Source organism: Diceros bicornis, chromosome 12 (assembly GCF_020826845.1).
Source record: "Diceros bicornis minor isolate mBicDic1 chromosome 12, mDicBic1.mat.cur, whole genome shotgun sequence".
Taxonomy (NCBI): domain Eukaryota; kingdom Metazoa; phylum Chordata; class Mammalia; order Perissodactyla; family Rhinocerotidae; genus Diceros; species Diceros bicornis.
In genome coordinates, this window is record NC_080751.1 from 3789374 (window position 1) to 3807258 (window position 17885).

Below are 17885 nucleotides of genomic sequence, written 5' to 3' on the forward strand. Positions count from 1 at the left end.
CTTGGACCCTGGCTGATGCATTGGGGTGGGGTGTGGGGATTTCCTGCTGCTGCACTTTACTCAGAGGATTGCTCAATAAATGGTCATATGTTCACTCATTCAATTCCTTGAATGCCTATTGCATATCAGATAGAGTGGCAGATGCCAAGTCTGCAATAGTAAATAATCTGGAGGGTGGGGCAAATCAACAAACAATGCCAGTAGTCCAATATAATTGTATGGAGTACAACAAAGAAGTGCAGACTGCACTGAGAGCACGTGACAGGGAGCTGAGATGGTTAGAGAAAGCTTCTCTGAGAAGTACAACCATATTGCACTGAATCTAAAATGCTGTGGTTTCTAAGACATCATTATCTTATATACCACTAAGGAAGAAAATATTGTCAATTACGTTGGGACATAATGCTTTTTCACTTAGAATTTTTACTTCCACCTATTAAAAAGACTCTTTTAGACTTGTTTAGACAGACTTTTTTGGTGTCACTTTTGTACATACATTTAAAGGAACCAATAAGCACAATAAATTGATTGAGGTCTTCCTAACCTCACTTCTTCACTTTCAGAGTCTGACTCTTCTGAATCACTTTTCAGCTCAGCTCATCAGTATCCATTTATGACCATGCCGTATCATTCTCTGCCTTCCAGAGCCTTAGGGATGCATAGCTCTTGTCTCTGGGATTTTTATCCATGCTGCTGATACCCGTTCTGCCAGTTTGGATGCTGCTGCTTTCTTGATCTTACCAGAAGGTATCAGTGAGATGTGTTTTATACAACACATTGGACTCATATTCCTTCCTCAAGTGGTTCTTAAATGGTTTGTTAATTGAACACTCAGGGGTTTCAGTTGTCCAGTCATGCCTTGGGGAATAACAACCAAGTGCATTCATGTGTGGGCAATGACAACGATGTCCAGGTAACAACAATTGCAAGACCTACCCCGATTTCAGAGATGAAAAAATATATGTGGGGCCGGCCCGGTGGCGCAAGCGGTTAAGTGCGCGCACTCCGCTGTGGCAGCCCAGGGTTTGCCGGTTCGGATCCCGGGCGCACACAGACGCACTGCTTGGCGAGCTGTGCAAGCCATGCTGTGGTGGCGTCCCATATAAAGTGGAGGAAGATGGGCACGGATGTTAGCCCAGGGCCAGTCTTCCTCGGCAAAAAAAGAGGAGGATTGGCAGATGTTAGCACAGGGCTGATCTCCTCACAAAAAAAAGAAAAGAAAAAATATATGTCTTGGAATTGATGAAAATCATTTACAAGAAGTCTAGGAGTAAATGAGTACTGTTATTATTCCAGTGCCTTAGTGATGTCAAGGCTCTGTGTGGATGTCTCTGTGAGTCTCCTAGTCATAAGATGGCATTTCCACCACACTCAATGGCAGAAAGCAGGGACAGGGTCAGGCCTTTTTCCTCCTACTTATCAGGAAGGGAAAATACCTTTCCCAGAAATCCCTTAGCAGATTTCCCCTTATATCCCATTGGCCAGAATTATACCAGGTGGCCATCCATAGCTACAAGGGAGGTTGGGAAATCTATTTTTTCTCACCATTTCAAGAATTGGGTTTGAGAATGACTTTTGGATCATCAACTAAAAGTATATCCCACTGTAGTCAAATACATTTGGGATACACTGAGTGAAACACTATAGGACTTCTCAAAGCTTTTAATATGGTAACATGGCTCATTGAATTGTGGAGAATATGGTATTAAGCTTTTCCAAACTTAGGGAATCCAAATTTATTTTCCCAAAATAGGTAACCCAATTTTGCAGAATACCAGTGAACAACTCTTGGTTGTTCCCAGAATAACAAATGCTGTTTCTCCAGAGCAGAGCCAAAGTGGCAGGGTGGAATGGGGCTGGAAGGTGAATGGAAATGAGGTTTTGAGTAGAGACTGAGCAGGGCTGAGAGGTTTACAAGTGAGACAGCCATATTGATTTTCACCATCTCAGATTGTTGTGGTGGGTACAGGCTAATTTGTTTTCAAGAGCCCTGTATCCATGCCGCTGTGATTTCCCTTGAGTCAGGCCTAGGTTGAAACCGAGCTATTATTATCTCCTTCTCTTTCCTGACCTCTGCCACTTCCAGTCTTCCTGATGCTAGTGCTATGGAAGCGAGGCTGGCTGGCTTCTGGAGGTGGAATTGAATGCTTTGCTAAAATGGACACATATGATGCCTGCTGCTGCTGTCTCTCAGATACACTGCTGAGCGTTTGTAAGAGCTGGAGACACATTGATCGAGTTAGGCCACACATAGCTGGCCTGACCATTTATTTGGGCTCGGGATCATGAAGCCCCTCCTAGTCCTTTTGGCCAGAAATGACCTTTCTATTTTTTATTCCAACAGCAGCTTGTGTGTCTCAGGCAGCAGCAGTAACATCATATTATAATTGACAGTTTTTGAATACTCACTGTGCACTGGGCTTTGTAACGGATATTTTATGGGCATAATCTCATTTGATCCTCACCACTGTCCTGCCATGTGGATGCTAGTCTGCGGATGCGAATAGTGAGGTGGAGAAGGGTTAAGGTCACCCAGCTGTAAGTGATAGGACTAGACTCTGAATCCACGTCTGCCTCTAGAACTGTGGTTCTTAGTCTTCACTTTCTGTAGTTCTGGTGTGGCGCTTCTGTGTGGTTATTTGTACATTGTCTTTTTACATTTTGTTGGAGTTCGAGCTGTTTTTTTGGTATTTCTTAATAACACCCAGAACCATGTCTTGCCCATAGAAAGTCCTTGATAAATAATTGTTGAAGAGATAAATGAATAAATGGGAGGATTAATGAAAGAATGAATCAGTGAGTGGTTTTCCTGAATGTTAACCTAACATTGAATTATTCCATTATAGGCCGGCCCCGTGGCTTAGCGGTGAAGTGCGCACGCTCCGCTACTGGCGGCCCGGGTTCGGATCCCGGGCGCGCACCGACGCACCGCTTCTCCAGCCATGCTGAGGCCACGTCCCACATACAGCAACTAGAAGGATGTGCAACTGTGAAGTACAACTATCTACTGGGGCTTTGGGGGGAAAAAGAAATAAAAATAAAATAAAAAAAAAGAATTATTCCATTATAATTATCAGAATATTTCAGAATCAGTTTTTGTTAGAAATTAGTCATCTAATTTCTTCTAAATTCTAGATATCGTCTAAAATGTTTCTCAGTAAAATAATCATGGATCATTGGCTGATAGATTTGGAGGGAATTATACTGGGCAGCTGGGCCCACCCTCGTGTTCTTGGCAAAGACCACTCAACGGCTGTTGTCTAGCAGGTGAGGCCTCAGGCCACTTGCCCACCGTCGTTCCAGAGCAGTGGCTGAGGCAACCGGGGTGATTTCCATCTCTTTTCACATAATGTCCTCTAAACACCCCTGTGCCTGGATTTATAATTCTAATTGTATATATTTGGTTAAGTACTTTTCTTTTTGTTGTTGGTTTCCTGGAGACATGGTTTTTGTATCTTGGGTAGGTTGAGAACTTATCTTTTTCATATTTTACTGCATCTTTGTTTTATGCTGACATTTCTTCTAAACCTGTCTGCAGGCTCCTCTGTTTTCCCCCTTCCTGCTAATGAACTCATTCTGCATTTGCTCCTTTATCTAGGGGCTCCTTCATGAACTAAAGTCACTTCAGTGAATTGCTGTGCTTTGGTGGCACATTTTCATTACCATTTTTTTAATTAAGTAAAATGAAATAATCCCCTAAACACTTCTGCCGTCTCTGAAAGCTTCTTACTAAGCTGTTGTAGCCCTTGCTTGTTTCATCAATCCCGTCCCCAGCCCAGAGCCCTCTTGTTAGCTGTTCTCATCGATTTTGTGCTGATTTGTTGGTTCTCTTATATCTGTTGTGCCTTATTGACCCCAAGTCCTCCAGCTCTCTAGGACCACTCTCCTTCATTATCCAAATAAAATACCTCCTCGCCCAGCCCCTGCTGTTCCATGTACCTGTGGAAGGTCTGCATGCTGCCCACTACAGTCACACGTCACTTAACAACAGGGACACGTTCTGAGAAATGCATTGTTAGGCGACTTTGTTGTTGTGTGAACATCATCGAGTGTGCTTACACAAACCTAGGTGTTATAGCCTACTGCGCACCTAGGCTATATGGTACTAATGTTATGGGACCACTGTCGTATATGCGGTCCGTTGTTGACCAAACCATCGTTATGCGGCTCATGACTGTTTCTGAAGATGCCCGTGTTCATTGATTTGTCTGGTGGTTACTTGCCTGTCACCTTTTGCTCACATCCCAACCCAATTCTCAATAACCCCAGTCTCCTGCCAGCCCCGCCACTGCTCAGGTTTCCTGTTCCCCCACACACGAGTCTCCCTCTCCAGCCCGAGGCACCTAATGCAATGCCACCAGCCCTGAGCCTTCATTATGATCATTTTCACTCTCCAACACAGATTCTCTCATCCAGACAGCGAGGACCTTCCCTTTCATGAGTATAATGGATTGATCTTGCTTTCCTAAACAAAAGAACAATTTCCCCCTGAGATGAATTCTGCGGCTCCCTCAGAATATAAAATGGTTGCAGTCTGCAGGGTTCGTTTGGTTGGTTTTTTTTAATATCACTTTTTTCCTTCCTGATTCAGTACCTTTTGGGTATTTTATGAAGCTCAAATGCAACAGTGGAAGTAAATGTGCCTCATAAACAGTAACGTGAGCAGATAAAAGAAATTGCTGTTGTCATACATTTAAAAAAATTCTGTCTCTATTTTATTTCTTTAGAAAAGAGTAAGGACTGAGCACATAGATTATTAGGTGTTGAGTTTCTGACCAGCTTCTCGTGTCCTGGGAACTGAGAACAGTGTAGCTATGTGAGGATTTTTATTTATGTAAAGCCGGAGAAGCAGCAGACAACCTCTGGAGAGCAGGACCTGCAGACGGCAGGCATTTCTGTGGCCCTCGGTCTGTCTGAGGCTCTACCTCCTCATGGGGGCATCTGAAGGAGAGGAAGGAGCTGGGATCCCCACAGGAGGCCCTGGAATGTTCTGAGCCTTGACCCTCTCAGTGTTCTCAGCAAGTACACCGGGTGCCTGGCCTTCTGCAGCCCTTCCAGGTCTTGATTTCCACCTTGCTGACTGTCAGCGCTCCTTCTTGGCCCTTGTCGTGTCTGCCCCCCACTACTGCCCACGCTCCGTGGGTCAGGCCTCTGACGTGTGCCCCTCCTGTGTTGTATCCAGGGACAAGGTGCCTTATCGGAGAGACTCCGGAGCTTCAGCATGCAGGACCTCAGCACCATCAGGGGAGACGGTGCCCCTGCTCCCTCGGGACCCCCACCACCGGGGTCTGGGCGGGCTAGCGGCAAACATGGCCAGCCTAAGATGTCCAGGAGTGCTTCTGAGAGCGCTGGCAGCTCAGGTAGGTGTCACCTCACTTCCCCTCTTTTCCACCTCGTAGGCCTCACTTTCATTGAGACAGGCCCAGTCCACCATGTGGCATGTAACCTGGCCCTTGCCCCGTGGACTTGCCATCAACACAGATGTCCATCAGACTGTGCCAGGCCAGCCAAGGGGCAGAGCACCACTCAGGCCCGGATAGGAAGCTAGCCTGGAGACTCTGATGGGGGGCAGGGTTAGGTCACCTGCACCGAAGGGTCCTGCCTCCTCCATCTGATTGTCTGGGGGGTTAGGGGTGGTCGGGTGGTAGTACCTGGACCAAACCTAGAGGCAACAGGCACAGCTGGACCCAAGAAAGCCAAGGCAGCTTTCTCTGTTCTCTTCTTCTCTGACCCCACACTCCCAGGAGGGCTTACCTGTCTTGAGCACCTCAGTGGCTTCTCCCACCCACCTGGGGCTTATAGCTCTTATGGTCCCTTTTTCCTGCACGATTATTTCCCATCCTCTCTCTCACTCTACCTTCCCCTCCCATCCCTGAGCCCACATTCACCACGTACACCCTCAACCACCACATGGCCAGGGCCACACTAGCTCTGAGGTCTAATTCCTGTGGAGGCCAGGGCTTTACAGGAACTGTGCCTTCACCTCTGCTGTCTCCCTCCGGTTGTCAAATCCCTGGCAAGAGGTTGCCTGTATGGGGATTTGACCTGGGGTCCTAGTTAAACGCAGAGTCCCAGGTCCATCCCCAGAGGATTCATAGCACTGGGGTGAGACCCAGATGTGTGATGCCGCTGAGGTGCAGCCGCGTTTGCGGCCCACTGATGTCTGATCCGTCAGTGGGTTTTAGGCTTATGGAGGGTATGGGCATGGATTACAGGGATAGGGAGCTGGCCCAGGACTCAAGGTTTTCCAGACCATTCCCTGGGGACATTACGGGGACCTTGGCTTTCAGGAGCTGAGCACTGCTGCTGCCAGCAAAGAGTTGATGGCGAAGAGGGTGCAGGGACAATTCTGGGTCTCCATCTCTGCCCTCACCCTTGGGGGGAGTTGAACCTGAGGGTGGGAATTGGGCTGCTCTTTTGGAATTGGTGGCTGTGACATGTGCCTGGTAGCTGCCTTGCCCTTAAATGTACAAACAGGGACATCCAGGCCAGCTGGACCCTGACTGTGTGCTGTGAGGTGCAGCCTGCAGGGGGCATCTCAGCCCCAAGCCCCGGGGATCCCACCTGACTTTTGGGGGTCTTAGACATAGATGGGAAAGAAGTAGCCCTGGGGCTGCCCTGGGAATGCGGACTCATCTCGCTGCCAGGCAAAGGAGACAGCTCCGAGCCAGGCCTGGCCTCCATCAGTTTCCTCCCCTCTCTGGAATAATCCCTTTAACTCCAGTTCTAGGTTTGAAGATTGTGGCTTTTCTATTGGAGGGGAGATATTTTAACCCTGGTAGGGTTGGGGAGAGGGAGGTTTGGCCATAGGGGGAAGGTCCACCTCAAGGAGGGGGTATCTCCTGAGGCAACCTCCCCAGGGGAACTTAGAATGGAATCACAAAAGGCTGGGCAGGAAGGGACCTCAGGGATCATTCAGTCTAACTGTCTGATTTTACCAATGAAGAGACAAAGGCCCAGGGAAGGGAACTGTCTCCAGGGTCACCTGCTGGTGGCGTTCTCCTGTGGCCTCCTGACTCCTGGGCCAGTGCCCTCTATTTGCTCACCCATTGACCATCCGGGTTTCCTTGAGCATCTACAGCTTCTGACCTACTGGGCACTGGCCCAGAAATAGGGTTACAAAATGGAATTAGGTATTGCCTCCACCCTTGGTCAGCTCACTGGCTACCAAGCCTCAAATGAAAGCTGTCATTTGGAAGGAAAAAAGCCTCAGTTCTGTGAGGCTCAGAGGGCAGAGTGAGAACCACTGGGGTAAAGTTCAAGGAGGGTAGCCTCTTACCACTGTGTGACCTGGGCAAGCTGTTTACCCCTCCACACCCTGGATTCCTTATCTGCACATGGGGAATGACAATACCGATTTGTGGGTTGTTGTGGGATTCAAATGAAATAACCCATGTAAAAGTGCTGGGATCATGCACTCTGTGGAGTAGCTGCTCTTAATGTTCTTGCTGTTGTTTAACTCACCTATGAAAGCACTCTATAACGTGAAAGTGTCCAGGGGAGAAATGGGCTGCCTTGTATGGTAGTGAGACCCCTGACATTGAAACGGCCCAAACCAAAGTTGAATGATCATGTACCGAGGCTCTAGGGAGGGATTCTTGCTTTGGCTAGGAAGTGGGCCTAGGTGGTCCCACAGTCCCTTTCCCGCTAAGATTCTATGTTGTCATTATAGAGGTGAACCAAGCAGAAGGAGTAGGCTCAGAGAGCTTGTGCACTGGGTTAAGGTCTCAGGACCAGAATCCAGGCCTCCTGCCTAGATCTCGCCTCGGTGGATTATTCAGAGCAGCCTCAGAACCAGGAAAGTGAGAAGTCTGGTGTGATCTGAAAGGCCATGGGAGGCATCTCCTGGGCTTTGAACATTTTCCCACACCAGCACCAGATAGAAACGGCTTTGGGATGATTTGTTTTGGTGCTGGCCCTGCCATTAGCAGTGCCGTCCTCTGCTAGGCCCCAGGGAGGTAGCAGGGAGCGCTCTGGTCGCAGGCCGAGCAGGTGGAGTTCATGGAGAACCCCCACTGTGCTGCAACATGAGCCGGCTCTCCTCACTGCCCGCCCTTGGCCCCGGCACCTGTGGTCTCAGGGGGCAGAGAGGGAGGTGCTGACCCGGCAGGGAGGACAGGGGCCGTGCAGCACTTGCCCCAGCTGTTCTGGGGCCTAAAATAAAAATTATCTCAGAAAGAAAGGCAGGTGAAAGGTGGCCCGGGGCCAGGGCATGGGGCAAAAGCACTGGGGTCAGAGGCCGTGGGGCTGTTGTAACCCCTGAGTTGAGGGTGAGGGACCCTGGGAGGAAGTCTGGCAAAGGAGGCCCAGCTCCACGGGGCTGCGTGCCTTCCCAGCCCCCAGTGTGGGCCTGGGACACCAGGCGTGGTTGGGTAGGGAAATGGCTTCTGGCTTCCGTCCTGGCTGGGTGACGCTGGGCCTGTGCAGAGACAGCAGATGCAGCACAGCGAGACAGACATCACAGAGCAGTCACCACACTGGTTCCTACTGGGCGGAGATTCAGCCTCAGAACGTTTCTCAGAATGATAGCCTGGGTGGTCACTCCAGCACAGGAGATAAGCCCAATTCCCTTCAGCTTTCTCCTCTGAAAAAAGGGCACAATAATCCCTATTCAGCCTACGTTTTAGGTTTGTGAGGAGAGCAAACAAGATAATTTGCAAACCCTGGACAGGTGGCAGAAGTTGCAGGCAACCTGGGAGAGGACAGGTAAGAGGTGGTGGTGCATCCCGTGGAGTTGGATGCAGCCATCAGAAGCAACAGTTTCAGTGTACATACAGGTAGATCTTGAAAACAGGATGCCTAGAGAAAAAAGTACAAAACAGAATGAGATACTATGTAACAAGTTATGTAAAAATAAAAATATATGCCTATTGTTCAAAATATCAATATGGAGTGTGCAAGAACACATTGCCCTCCCTACAGAATGAACTGGGAGGTATTTTGCCAGCCACCATCTAGTGAAAACCTGGCACTGGACCCTAGGAAGGGCACAAAGGGAGTTGAAAGGATGATCCTTGGTGTCCGTGAACTTGGAGACACTCAGCACATATTTAGTGAGCACCTACTGTGTATCAAGGCCTGGATGTGCACCAAGACCAATGGAACATGCAAGGCGGCAGCCAATTAGGCCTTCAACCAAATGGCCAGACACTAAGCTCTTCAGAGGTCAGTCTGAACTGGAAGGCGTAGAGAGGAGGGGCATCTGGGCAGGGGTGGTTGGAGTTATTTCCTACAGGAAACTTTGACCCCATCCCCTACCTTTCCCAGGGCTGCAGGATATAAGGACTGACCTCTGTGGGCCAGCCAAGGGCATTTTCTAGCACCGGAGAGGAAGCTGAATCTGAAGTGATCCCCTCCCCCACCTTGGCATCTCTACAGAGACCCACATTCCTGGGACCCCTATGTTGAACACACTGGGACCCCACACCTCACTGGGGCCTCCCTGTTTGCCTGGGGCTGGTTCCTGTCGAGTGGGGGATATCACTGATGGTGCCCCCATCCCCACAGTATGTACCTGCTGCTCCAGCTGCAGGACCTGGAAAGGTGAGTAAGCAGCCAACCTCTGCAGCATGCTGGACTCTCACCTCAGGAGGAGGTTCTAACCGTGAGCTGGCGCCTGACCTCGGGGCTCCCTTTCAGCTGCATCGTCTAGGGGGAGGGGTCAGGAGGTTAAGTTCTTAAAACAGCAAACATGTATTATCTTACAGTGTCTGCAGGCTAGGAATTTGGGAGCAGCTTAACCAAGTAGTTCTGGCGCAGGGTCTCTCAAGAGTTGTAGTCAAGATGATGGCCAGAGCTACAGTCATCTGAAGGCTTGACTGGGCCTGGAGGATGAAGGTGGCTCTCTTGTGGCTTTTGGCTGCAGGCCTCAGTCCTTACCACATGGGCCTCTCTGGGGCTGCTTGAGCCTCCTTACAACATGGCAGCTGGCTTCGCCCAGAGTGAGTGATCTGAGAGAGAGGGCAAGCGGGAAGCCATAGTACCTTTTAGGACCTAGTGTTTGAAGTCACACAGTGCCACTTCTGCCTCATTCTGTTTGTGGGAGTGAGTCATTAAGTCCAGCCCACACTCAAGGGGAGGGGAATTGATCTCCACCTCTTGAAAAGAGGAGTATCGGGGGCCGGCCCGGTGGCGCAAGTGGTTAAGTGCGCGCGCTGCACTGCGGCAGCCAGGGGTTCGCTGGTTCGGATCCTGGGCGTACACCGACGCACCCCTCGTCAAGCCATGCTGTGGCGGTGTCCCATATAAAGTGGAGGAAGATGGGCACGGATGTTAGCCCAGGGCCAGTCTTCCTCAGCCAAAAGAGGAGGATTGGCAGATGTTAGCTCAGGGCCTATCTTCCTCACGAAAAAAAAAAAAAGAGGAGTATCAAAGAACGTGTGGAGATACTTTACAACCACCCCAAGGTCATATTCCCTTGTGCTCTGGGCAATGACACAGGAACTTACCCAGGTCCTCTGAGGTGACAAAGCCCTGCAGGTCCAGGGGTTTTGGTCCTGGTGCAGCCAAGGGAGCCCTGTCCTGCTTTGCCGCTTACTTACTAGCTGTGTAACTGTGGTGAATCACCTAACCACTCAGAGCCTTGGCTTCCTCATCTTAAGATAGAGATAGAGATCCCTGCTTCCCCACCTCACTGCTGTTGTGAAAACGGCTGTGTGAGGCTTTAAGAAGGATGATGATGATGATGATGATGATGATGATAGCCCAAAGCAGCCAGGAAACCTTAGGGAGAGGGGATGAGCCTGGGGTTTCCCAGTCCTGGACAGTCCTGCTGCTGCCCTCCCTGTGTGTGAAGGGAGAACATGGACACCCCACGGTTGGCCATATTGTTCTCTCCTGACCTGCTCCTGCTGTTTCCCTAACCTTAACTAGACACCTAGGGGACGAGAGATGGTGCTGGACTAACCCAGCTCCCTTTTGACCCCTGTGGAGGAGCTGCCTTTGGCTCAGAAGGCAACAGGGCCCGCCCCTGGCCCGCAGCTGCTGGCTCGTGTGAGGGGAGGAGGAAGGCACACATGGTGCTGGTTATTGCCTGTGCCACCAGCTCTGGTGCAGCTGAGGCGTGGCGTGTCCCTCCCACCTCTGTGGAGAGCAGGAGGACATGACACTGGGTTATTAGAAGTTTTCTGTTTTCCTTCCATTTCTTAATTTTTAAGGCTTCTCAACGCTAAGCTTTTTTAAGGTCCATAGAAGACCTGGGGGTTTTGGAGGCCGTAAGCCCAATATGAACTGACAGTCATAGGAGTCCTGAGCAGGGGGACAGTGGAGAACAGCGTCCTACCCTGGCTTGGACTCTAACCAGGTCCCTCGAGGCCTCCCAGTCCACATCAGAAACAGAAGGACTTACTACATATATATATATATATATATATGAAATCATAATGTTGTACACCTAAAACTAATACAATGTTATATGACAATTATATCTCAATAAAAAGAGAGAAACGGAGGGGCTTCAGGCTGCAGGCAGCTGTGTCCGGTGCTAGGGGCTAACACTGGGGGCTGGTGAATGGACTAGTTCATGGGAAACAACCACCAGTCCCAGTGGCCTCAGACGACTGTGGTTATTTCTATCTATTCACACTTTAAAATTCTGAGTTTGTAAATTCCCTGAGCCATTCAGAAAGCCTCTAATTCTGAGATACTGTCACTTGGGGGACCAGGGAGAGTAAAGCTGCCTTCTCTGTTCTTTCCTCATGGGATGCTCTGTGCGACTCTCTGGGAAGCCCTCACCTCCCGTGACACCTGGTGGTTTCATAATCAGAGGCTGCATTTCCAGTGCATTTAAATATAATTGCAGTTGATGGTAGGAATCCAGTAGTTTGTTCTCCCTGGGAGCTGCGGAGCTGGGGGGTTGTTGGGATGTGGGCAGTAGGTGGGGCTCGGTGAAGGCCTCAGGCTGGAGTGGCCCTGCTCAGAGTCATGATCTGGGGCCCTCTGCCCCAGCCCTTCCTTTCTAGGACCCTCTTAACCCCCAGTCCCCTGGAATTCCCACCCCCTCCCACCCCCGCCACCCTGGTCTACTTGCAAGGAACCAGCTGATGATTCATCTACACCATTTCCTTGTGTGTTGGTGGGAAAGTCCCCCCGATTGAGGCCTCAGTCCACTCCTCTGTAATGTGGTGGGGTTGGGCTAGGTGCCCCTGGGGCCCTGCCAGCTCCGCCCGGCTTTGCCAGTGAAGGGTGCTGGGTTGGGGAGTATCCGCAGATGCTGTTGGGGGAGGTTTGTCCCGCACCCGGGGCTGGAGGCCAGCTCTCGGGCAGCGACGCCATGAGAGAGGATTTCAGGGGTCACAGACGCTTTGTTCAGAGGGGCCCTCCGGGTCCCCTGAAATGGTTTTCACCTGCATTTCAGATCCCAGGAGAGCATTCTCTCCCCACTGCTGCCCCATTCCTGCCCCTCTGTCAGTCGATTCCCTATTGCTTCCTGCATCTCTCTGACTCTCGCTGTGTTTCTATTATTCTCTTCCTCTCGTCCCTGCCGCCCTTTCTCCCCTCTTTTCTCTCTACCTCCCCTGATGTAACATAGAACTGAACACCGTATTACTGCTTGGAATTAGTCATAGAGGTGGGTTTTTTCCTTTCTTTTTTTTTTTGATCAAATGTGTGAGACATCATTTTAAAAAGCAAAGTCATCCCTATGTACCTTCTCTATTAAAGGGGAGAGAGAGAGGGAGAATTGCGTCTTCCTTGTGTGTGGCCCTGAGGCAGTGTCTTTCCTCTGCCAGCAGCAGCAGCTGTCAGAGGTTTAGTGTGTGGGAAGTGTGTGTACGTGTGCACGCATGCTTGCACATGTGTGTGAGTTTCATTTCCAAAGACCCTTCCCTAACAGAATATTCTTTTCTTTCTCCTCGGTGGCTGTCGGGGACGCGGATGTAAGTGTTCCAGATGGGCGTGCTCTTCTTCAGACACGTTTGCTGACTTCCATTAACGGCTCCTGCTAATGTGTGCTGTGTGCGATGTGTTTGCTAACCTGGGGGTTGTTCTGCTGTACAGGGGAGTGGGGAGACCTAGGGCTCCGTGTAGACGATCTCCTTGAGCCTTTGAGGGCTCAGAGTCTCTGCCAGTTTCTCCCTCCCTGCCCTCCCCACAGAGGGAAGAGGTGAGGCTGCTCCCCAGCCTGCTGTAGTCCCATTGACACGTTTGCTAATTCAGAATGTCAGCCAAAGCCGCAGACTCATTCCCCTGCTGTGGAAGACAGCAGGACCCCTGCCCTTTCCTAGAGGCCACTCAGCCTTGGGCACCATGGTGGCAGCTCTGTGGGCTCAAGGCCTTGGCTGCAGTCACCTGAGGTTTGGAGGTGGTGGTTGTAGCCACGACTTTGCATGAGAGACCCTCCTCCCAAACAAGTTCTCTCTGGAGTGATCAGAGTATTAAGATGTGGACAGCAATACCCTTTTAGGCCTATTGTCTGGGGTGAGGGCCCATTGAGTCACACATTCTAGTTAGATCTGCAAGGAGAAGAGTGCTGAGGAGGTACACCCCTGAATTTTCTGCCCAGCCACGCATCCCCATTTTTGTCCTGGTGCCTCTCTTGGTGGGACCATGTTCTGTGGGGTTTATTTCTTCATTTATACTACTCCCTATTCCAAAAAGGATTTAAGTCTACTTGTGTAAATATAGATGATATATCAAACCAAAGTAAGAAAAATGAAGCTTGAGGGAAAGGGAATAGTAGGCAGGTAAGATGGAGTCAGAGGTGAGAAGAAAATTTGAAATGCGTGCCATAAAGTTGTAGACTGCCAAAGATGCTGGGCTGCCATGCAGCCATTGCAGGGAGGGAAATGCAGGTGAGAGATTCAATGTCACGACAAAAGAGCCGACCAGAGGCTCAGAGGCCCAGCTTATCTAGAATGTTTTTTCTCACGGGTCCCGAGAGTAAGGCGGAATATGACGACAACATTCTTGGCAAAAACCCTCAGTGGACACGGTGACCCGCAGGGTTCTTCTCTTTTTTAGTAGGTTCTCTCTGCGGCTTCCATCTAAGGCTACTTCCAGCCCTCCGGGCTGCCCACACTAGCCTCCTTTGCTCCCAGCCTCTGCTGAGTTGAGCGCTTGTTTTCCATTCCTGCCTGGATATCTGGGCGCCCCTTGATCCATCGCTCCTACTAGGCCAGAGGGTCACTTCTTTCCTACCCTTTAGTGCATGCTCAAGGATGCAGTGGAGAACAAACTCAAAGCCCATTGGTTTCAGTCCTGAGGTAGTGGTGGTAGTTATTATTATTATTAATTTGGTAATGTGTGAGTTCGTTGCTCCATCTCAGTGAATTCAGACTGGGTGAGTAAGTTGACTTGTTAGATCCTTGAGGATCTTGTGGTGACTCTGGGCTGCCTCCTGAACCCCAGAGTGATCAGCACGGGGAAAGCCCTGGATCCAGATTTAGAGAGAACTGCATGCGCAGAGGCACGGACTCAAACTATCCCCAAGCCTGCTTCCAGGATGCGGGGTTCTGTGCTGGGGTGGAGCTGGCCAGGCTGCTTCTGCAGTGTCTTGGTCTGAGGGCTTTTGGTCCTGTGTAGGCCTGTCTCTTGTTCGTCCTGTCAGGCAGGAGGTATGTGTGGGCAGAAGGAGTTTCCTCGTAGATGGGTGTCGAGTTCTGATTTGGGAAAGAGCTGAGCTCTCTGAGGCGATGTGAGTATTCCACCTCGTTTAGTGGGCGAGTGACCACTGTGTGCTCTGCCCTGGGTCGGGCTCAGAGAGACCGAGGGAGGATGAGCTGTGGTCCCTCAAGCTCAGGATGCTTTCTCTTGGGCTCAGGCAATGAGACTGACGTGAGAATCAGGGCACATGGCACAAGCTGTGCAGTAGATTCCAAGTGCAGTTGGGGTCATGGAGTGGGGAGCCCGGCGAGGGCCAGAGTATTCAGGGAGCCCTCCTTGGAGTTGCCAGTCTTCATGTTCGACAGAGTCCTAAGCGTGCAGCTGATTCGGGCAGGGGAAGGGACCAGAGGACAACCTAAACCTGGAGTAAACAGGCTAGGGGATGCAGAGAGCAAAAAAATCAAAGGAAGCTTAATCATCTCTGGCTCGGTTCTTTCTAGGGCTCTGTCTGAGCTGCTGATCCCAGCCTACAGTTCAGCGCTGAAATTCTTGGTTAAGACAACCGTGCTCTCGTGCTGCCTCCTGCTGGCTGTTGGGGAGCATGGCAGCAGTAACTAGGAAAGCTGCTCAAGATCAGGGTTCCGTTGTTAGTTTCAATCCATATCTGGTGCTGTCATAGTCCAGCGAGTCCCCTTTTGATGGAGGGAACACATTTGGTGGCTGAACATGTTTTTAGGAGCAGTAGAAGGATAAAGAGCTCTGGTTTCTATCTGCAGGCCTCTGGGTGGTTAGACCAGGTGGTCTGAGGGCCCCCTAGCTTTGCATTGTTATTCTGGGTAAAAACAATATATGAAGCGTAGAAAGATGGATCTATGGGTGTCAGATAAGCCAGGTATGGGCAGGAAATATTTTATATCTCAACTAAAATAGGACCACCTGGCCAGATGACATGGAATATGCTCAGCATTGAGCATTTAAAAAATAATATGCATTCAGCGGCATGAATTAGTCCTGGAGCTTTTCCTGGGGATTAGTCAAGGCAGACTAAAACAGGAATCTCACTGTCATTTTTGAGGGGAAGGCTACTACTAGATTCTCCTCCCACTGGGCTCCTTTGCTTCTCGAGGACTTGACCTTTGAAATGAAAAATCAACGTAGTTTTGCTTAAGGTTCTCTCTGAAGGCTTCCTGGCATTTTACATCCTGTCTCTTAAAGAATACTTGGAGCTGAATACGCAAGTGTAATGCACTGTCAACATTGCTTGTGTGTATAATGTAGAAAACTGCTATTCCCCTCTTGAAATCACTACCAGTATCCTTTCTGGAGGAGATTCTTTCTGATTGGCATCACAGGTCTAAGCTGCAGGGCTTGACAGTTAAGGCAGTGTCTTTCTTCTCCCAGGGAAAACGGTGCCCTCACCTCACTTGGTAGCCTATCGGTAGATTCCGCAGCCTGTGCTTGTTCCTGTGCACGGTGCCTGACCAGTCTCACAGCTGCCCCCTCACAATCCCGGATCCCCTGCAGTATCCCCAGAGGATGCTGGCTGCTTCTTCGGACACAGGGCCCTCGGCTGTCCTAACAGGCCTGGCTTGTCGTGCTGTGTGCCTAACCGTGCCCTTGCCTACCCTTCCTTGCTCCTTTCTACACTGATCCCTCCTCGCTGTACTTTGTCTCCTCTGTGTAGATGTAAATCGACATTAAGTGGTTGAGGGAGATGTGAATGAGGGTGGTGTGAAGGCATGGGAGCCCCACCAGGTCCAAAACCCATTGGCGTTTTCTGATGAGGAGGAAGAGGAGGAAGACCTGCTGGATTTCATGTACAAGTATAAGGCCCCTCGAAAGACGGAGTTCCCCCTGGAGGTACACAGTGTCTGGGGCTGTGGGTTGGAGCATGTGTTTGCACAAGGGCTTTGCCCGGGAGATCTGGGGGTCCTGGGAGCTGCATCTGTTGAGGCACCCAGCATCTCCCGAGTGCCTGGGGTGGGAATATCTCCCTCCATCAAACAGGTAGGACAAGCCACTAGGTAGCATCTGGCTACTTGCCAAGGGGCAAAAAAGACCCTACTGATTTTACTTAGAAATAGGAGAGGAGATATAGTGTCTAAAATTAAAAAAAACAAAAACAAAAAATTAACAACTACTAACCTGAGATATGTGAGTGAAAGCAACCCAAAGGAGTGTTTTGTGGGAAGAAAAACTCAGTGTGTGTTATTTGACAAGTTTTTATAAATAAAGCTTGTTCATTACTGTATCTCCAAGATACAGCATCGTACCTGGTACAAAGTAGGTATTCATAAAATGTTCTTAACAGGGCACAGCCCTTTAAAATGACCGAAACAATACACTTGATATACGTACTACTGCCAGTTGTAGATGTGGATGGAGTTTTGGCGGCAGGAGGGCCAAGCCTAGAGTCTCATGGGCCTTGCTCTGTGATGTGGGTAGGGAGTCACCAGCCTCCGGCTCAGGGGCAGGGCCGGAAGAATTGGATGACCCCAGAGTCTTCCTCTCGCCTCCTCACTGACCTCTCCTATTCCCCATCTGCTGAATACTGCGGCCTGAGAATCCATCTGAGGCAAGTTGGGAGTCCCTTGTCCATAGAGTAGAGATCCCATGAGACTCAGATGAGGAAATGCATTGAAAGGTTCCCCTACTCAAACACAATGGCCTGTGGCCCCTATTCATGCTAGGACCGCAGTTATTACCACTGCAGTATGCATGAGTTCATCAGATTCCTTTCCAAGGTGGGGCACACGTGGGTCAATTTTGAAGTTAGAGGTTTTGATTAAAGATGTTCTGGGTTTGGACACTGCTTGAGGAGTCCATTACAGCCTGGGCAGCCCCTTGATGGAGAGAGGGGCCCTATCCGGAGAGCAGGGAAGGTGCCCAAAACATCCTAGGGCCTGAAGGTTTGTGCCAAAAATACCCTAGGGCCTGAGGGTTTGTGCCAAAAACATTCTAGGGCCTGAGGGTTTGTGCCGTTTTGGTTTTGTTTTTTAAAGTTGCACAAGCTGCCTTACTACTTACTGTTAAACAGCCTGAGGCAGATCACTAAAACACAGACTTCACTGATTCTTTTTTTACCCTCTGTCCAGAGGTGGCTGGTAAACATTTCCTAGTCATAAAGGTATAGTGTGAGGACTCAAGATGCGGAAGGTTTGAGTCTTCTGTTCCCGACTTTGTTCCCTCCCCCTCCCTTCTGTGTGCCTGCTAGGCACTGAGCTACTCTTTGGGAAAGGGTGGTGAACAGGGACCTGCCCTCAGGAAGTTCACAGTGTGGCGGGGGAGACAGTGAGCAAGCACACTCTCCCGTGGGTGCAAAGTCTTCTGATGTCCTCTCGTGC

General features: G+C 50.1%; 1 protein-coding gene across 2 annotated transcripts in view; it reads left to right on the plus strand.

Annotated features, from left to right (window-relative positions):
- The window catches only part of REEP1 (receptor accessory protein 1), a 101842-nt gene that overhangs the window by 81327 nt on the left and 2630 nt on the right, over positions 1–17885 (plus strand). Inside the window, exons 6-8 of one of the 2 annotated variants that reach the window (XM_058550773.1) lie at positions 5183–5360; positions 9508–9543; positions 16244–16401. In XM_058550773.1, coding sequence (XP_058406756.1) covers positions 5183–5360; positions 9508–9543; positions 16244–16401 — 372 coding nt within the window. The remainder of the gene's footprint in view (positions 1–5182; positions 5361–9507; positions 9544–16243; positions 16402–17885) is intronic. The other variant, XM_058550772.1, reaches the window with a different exon arrangement.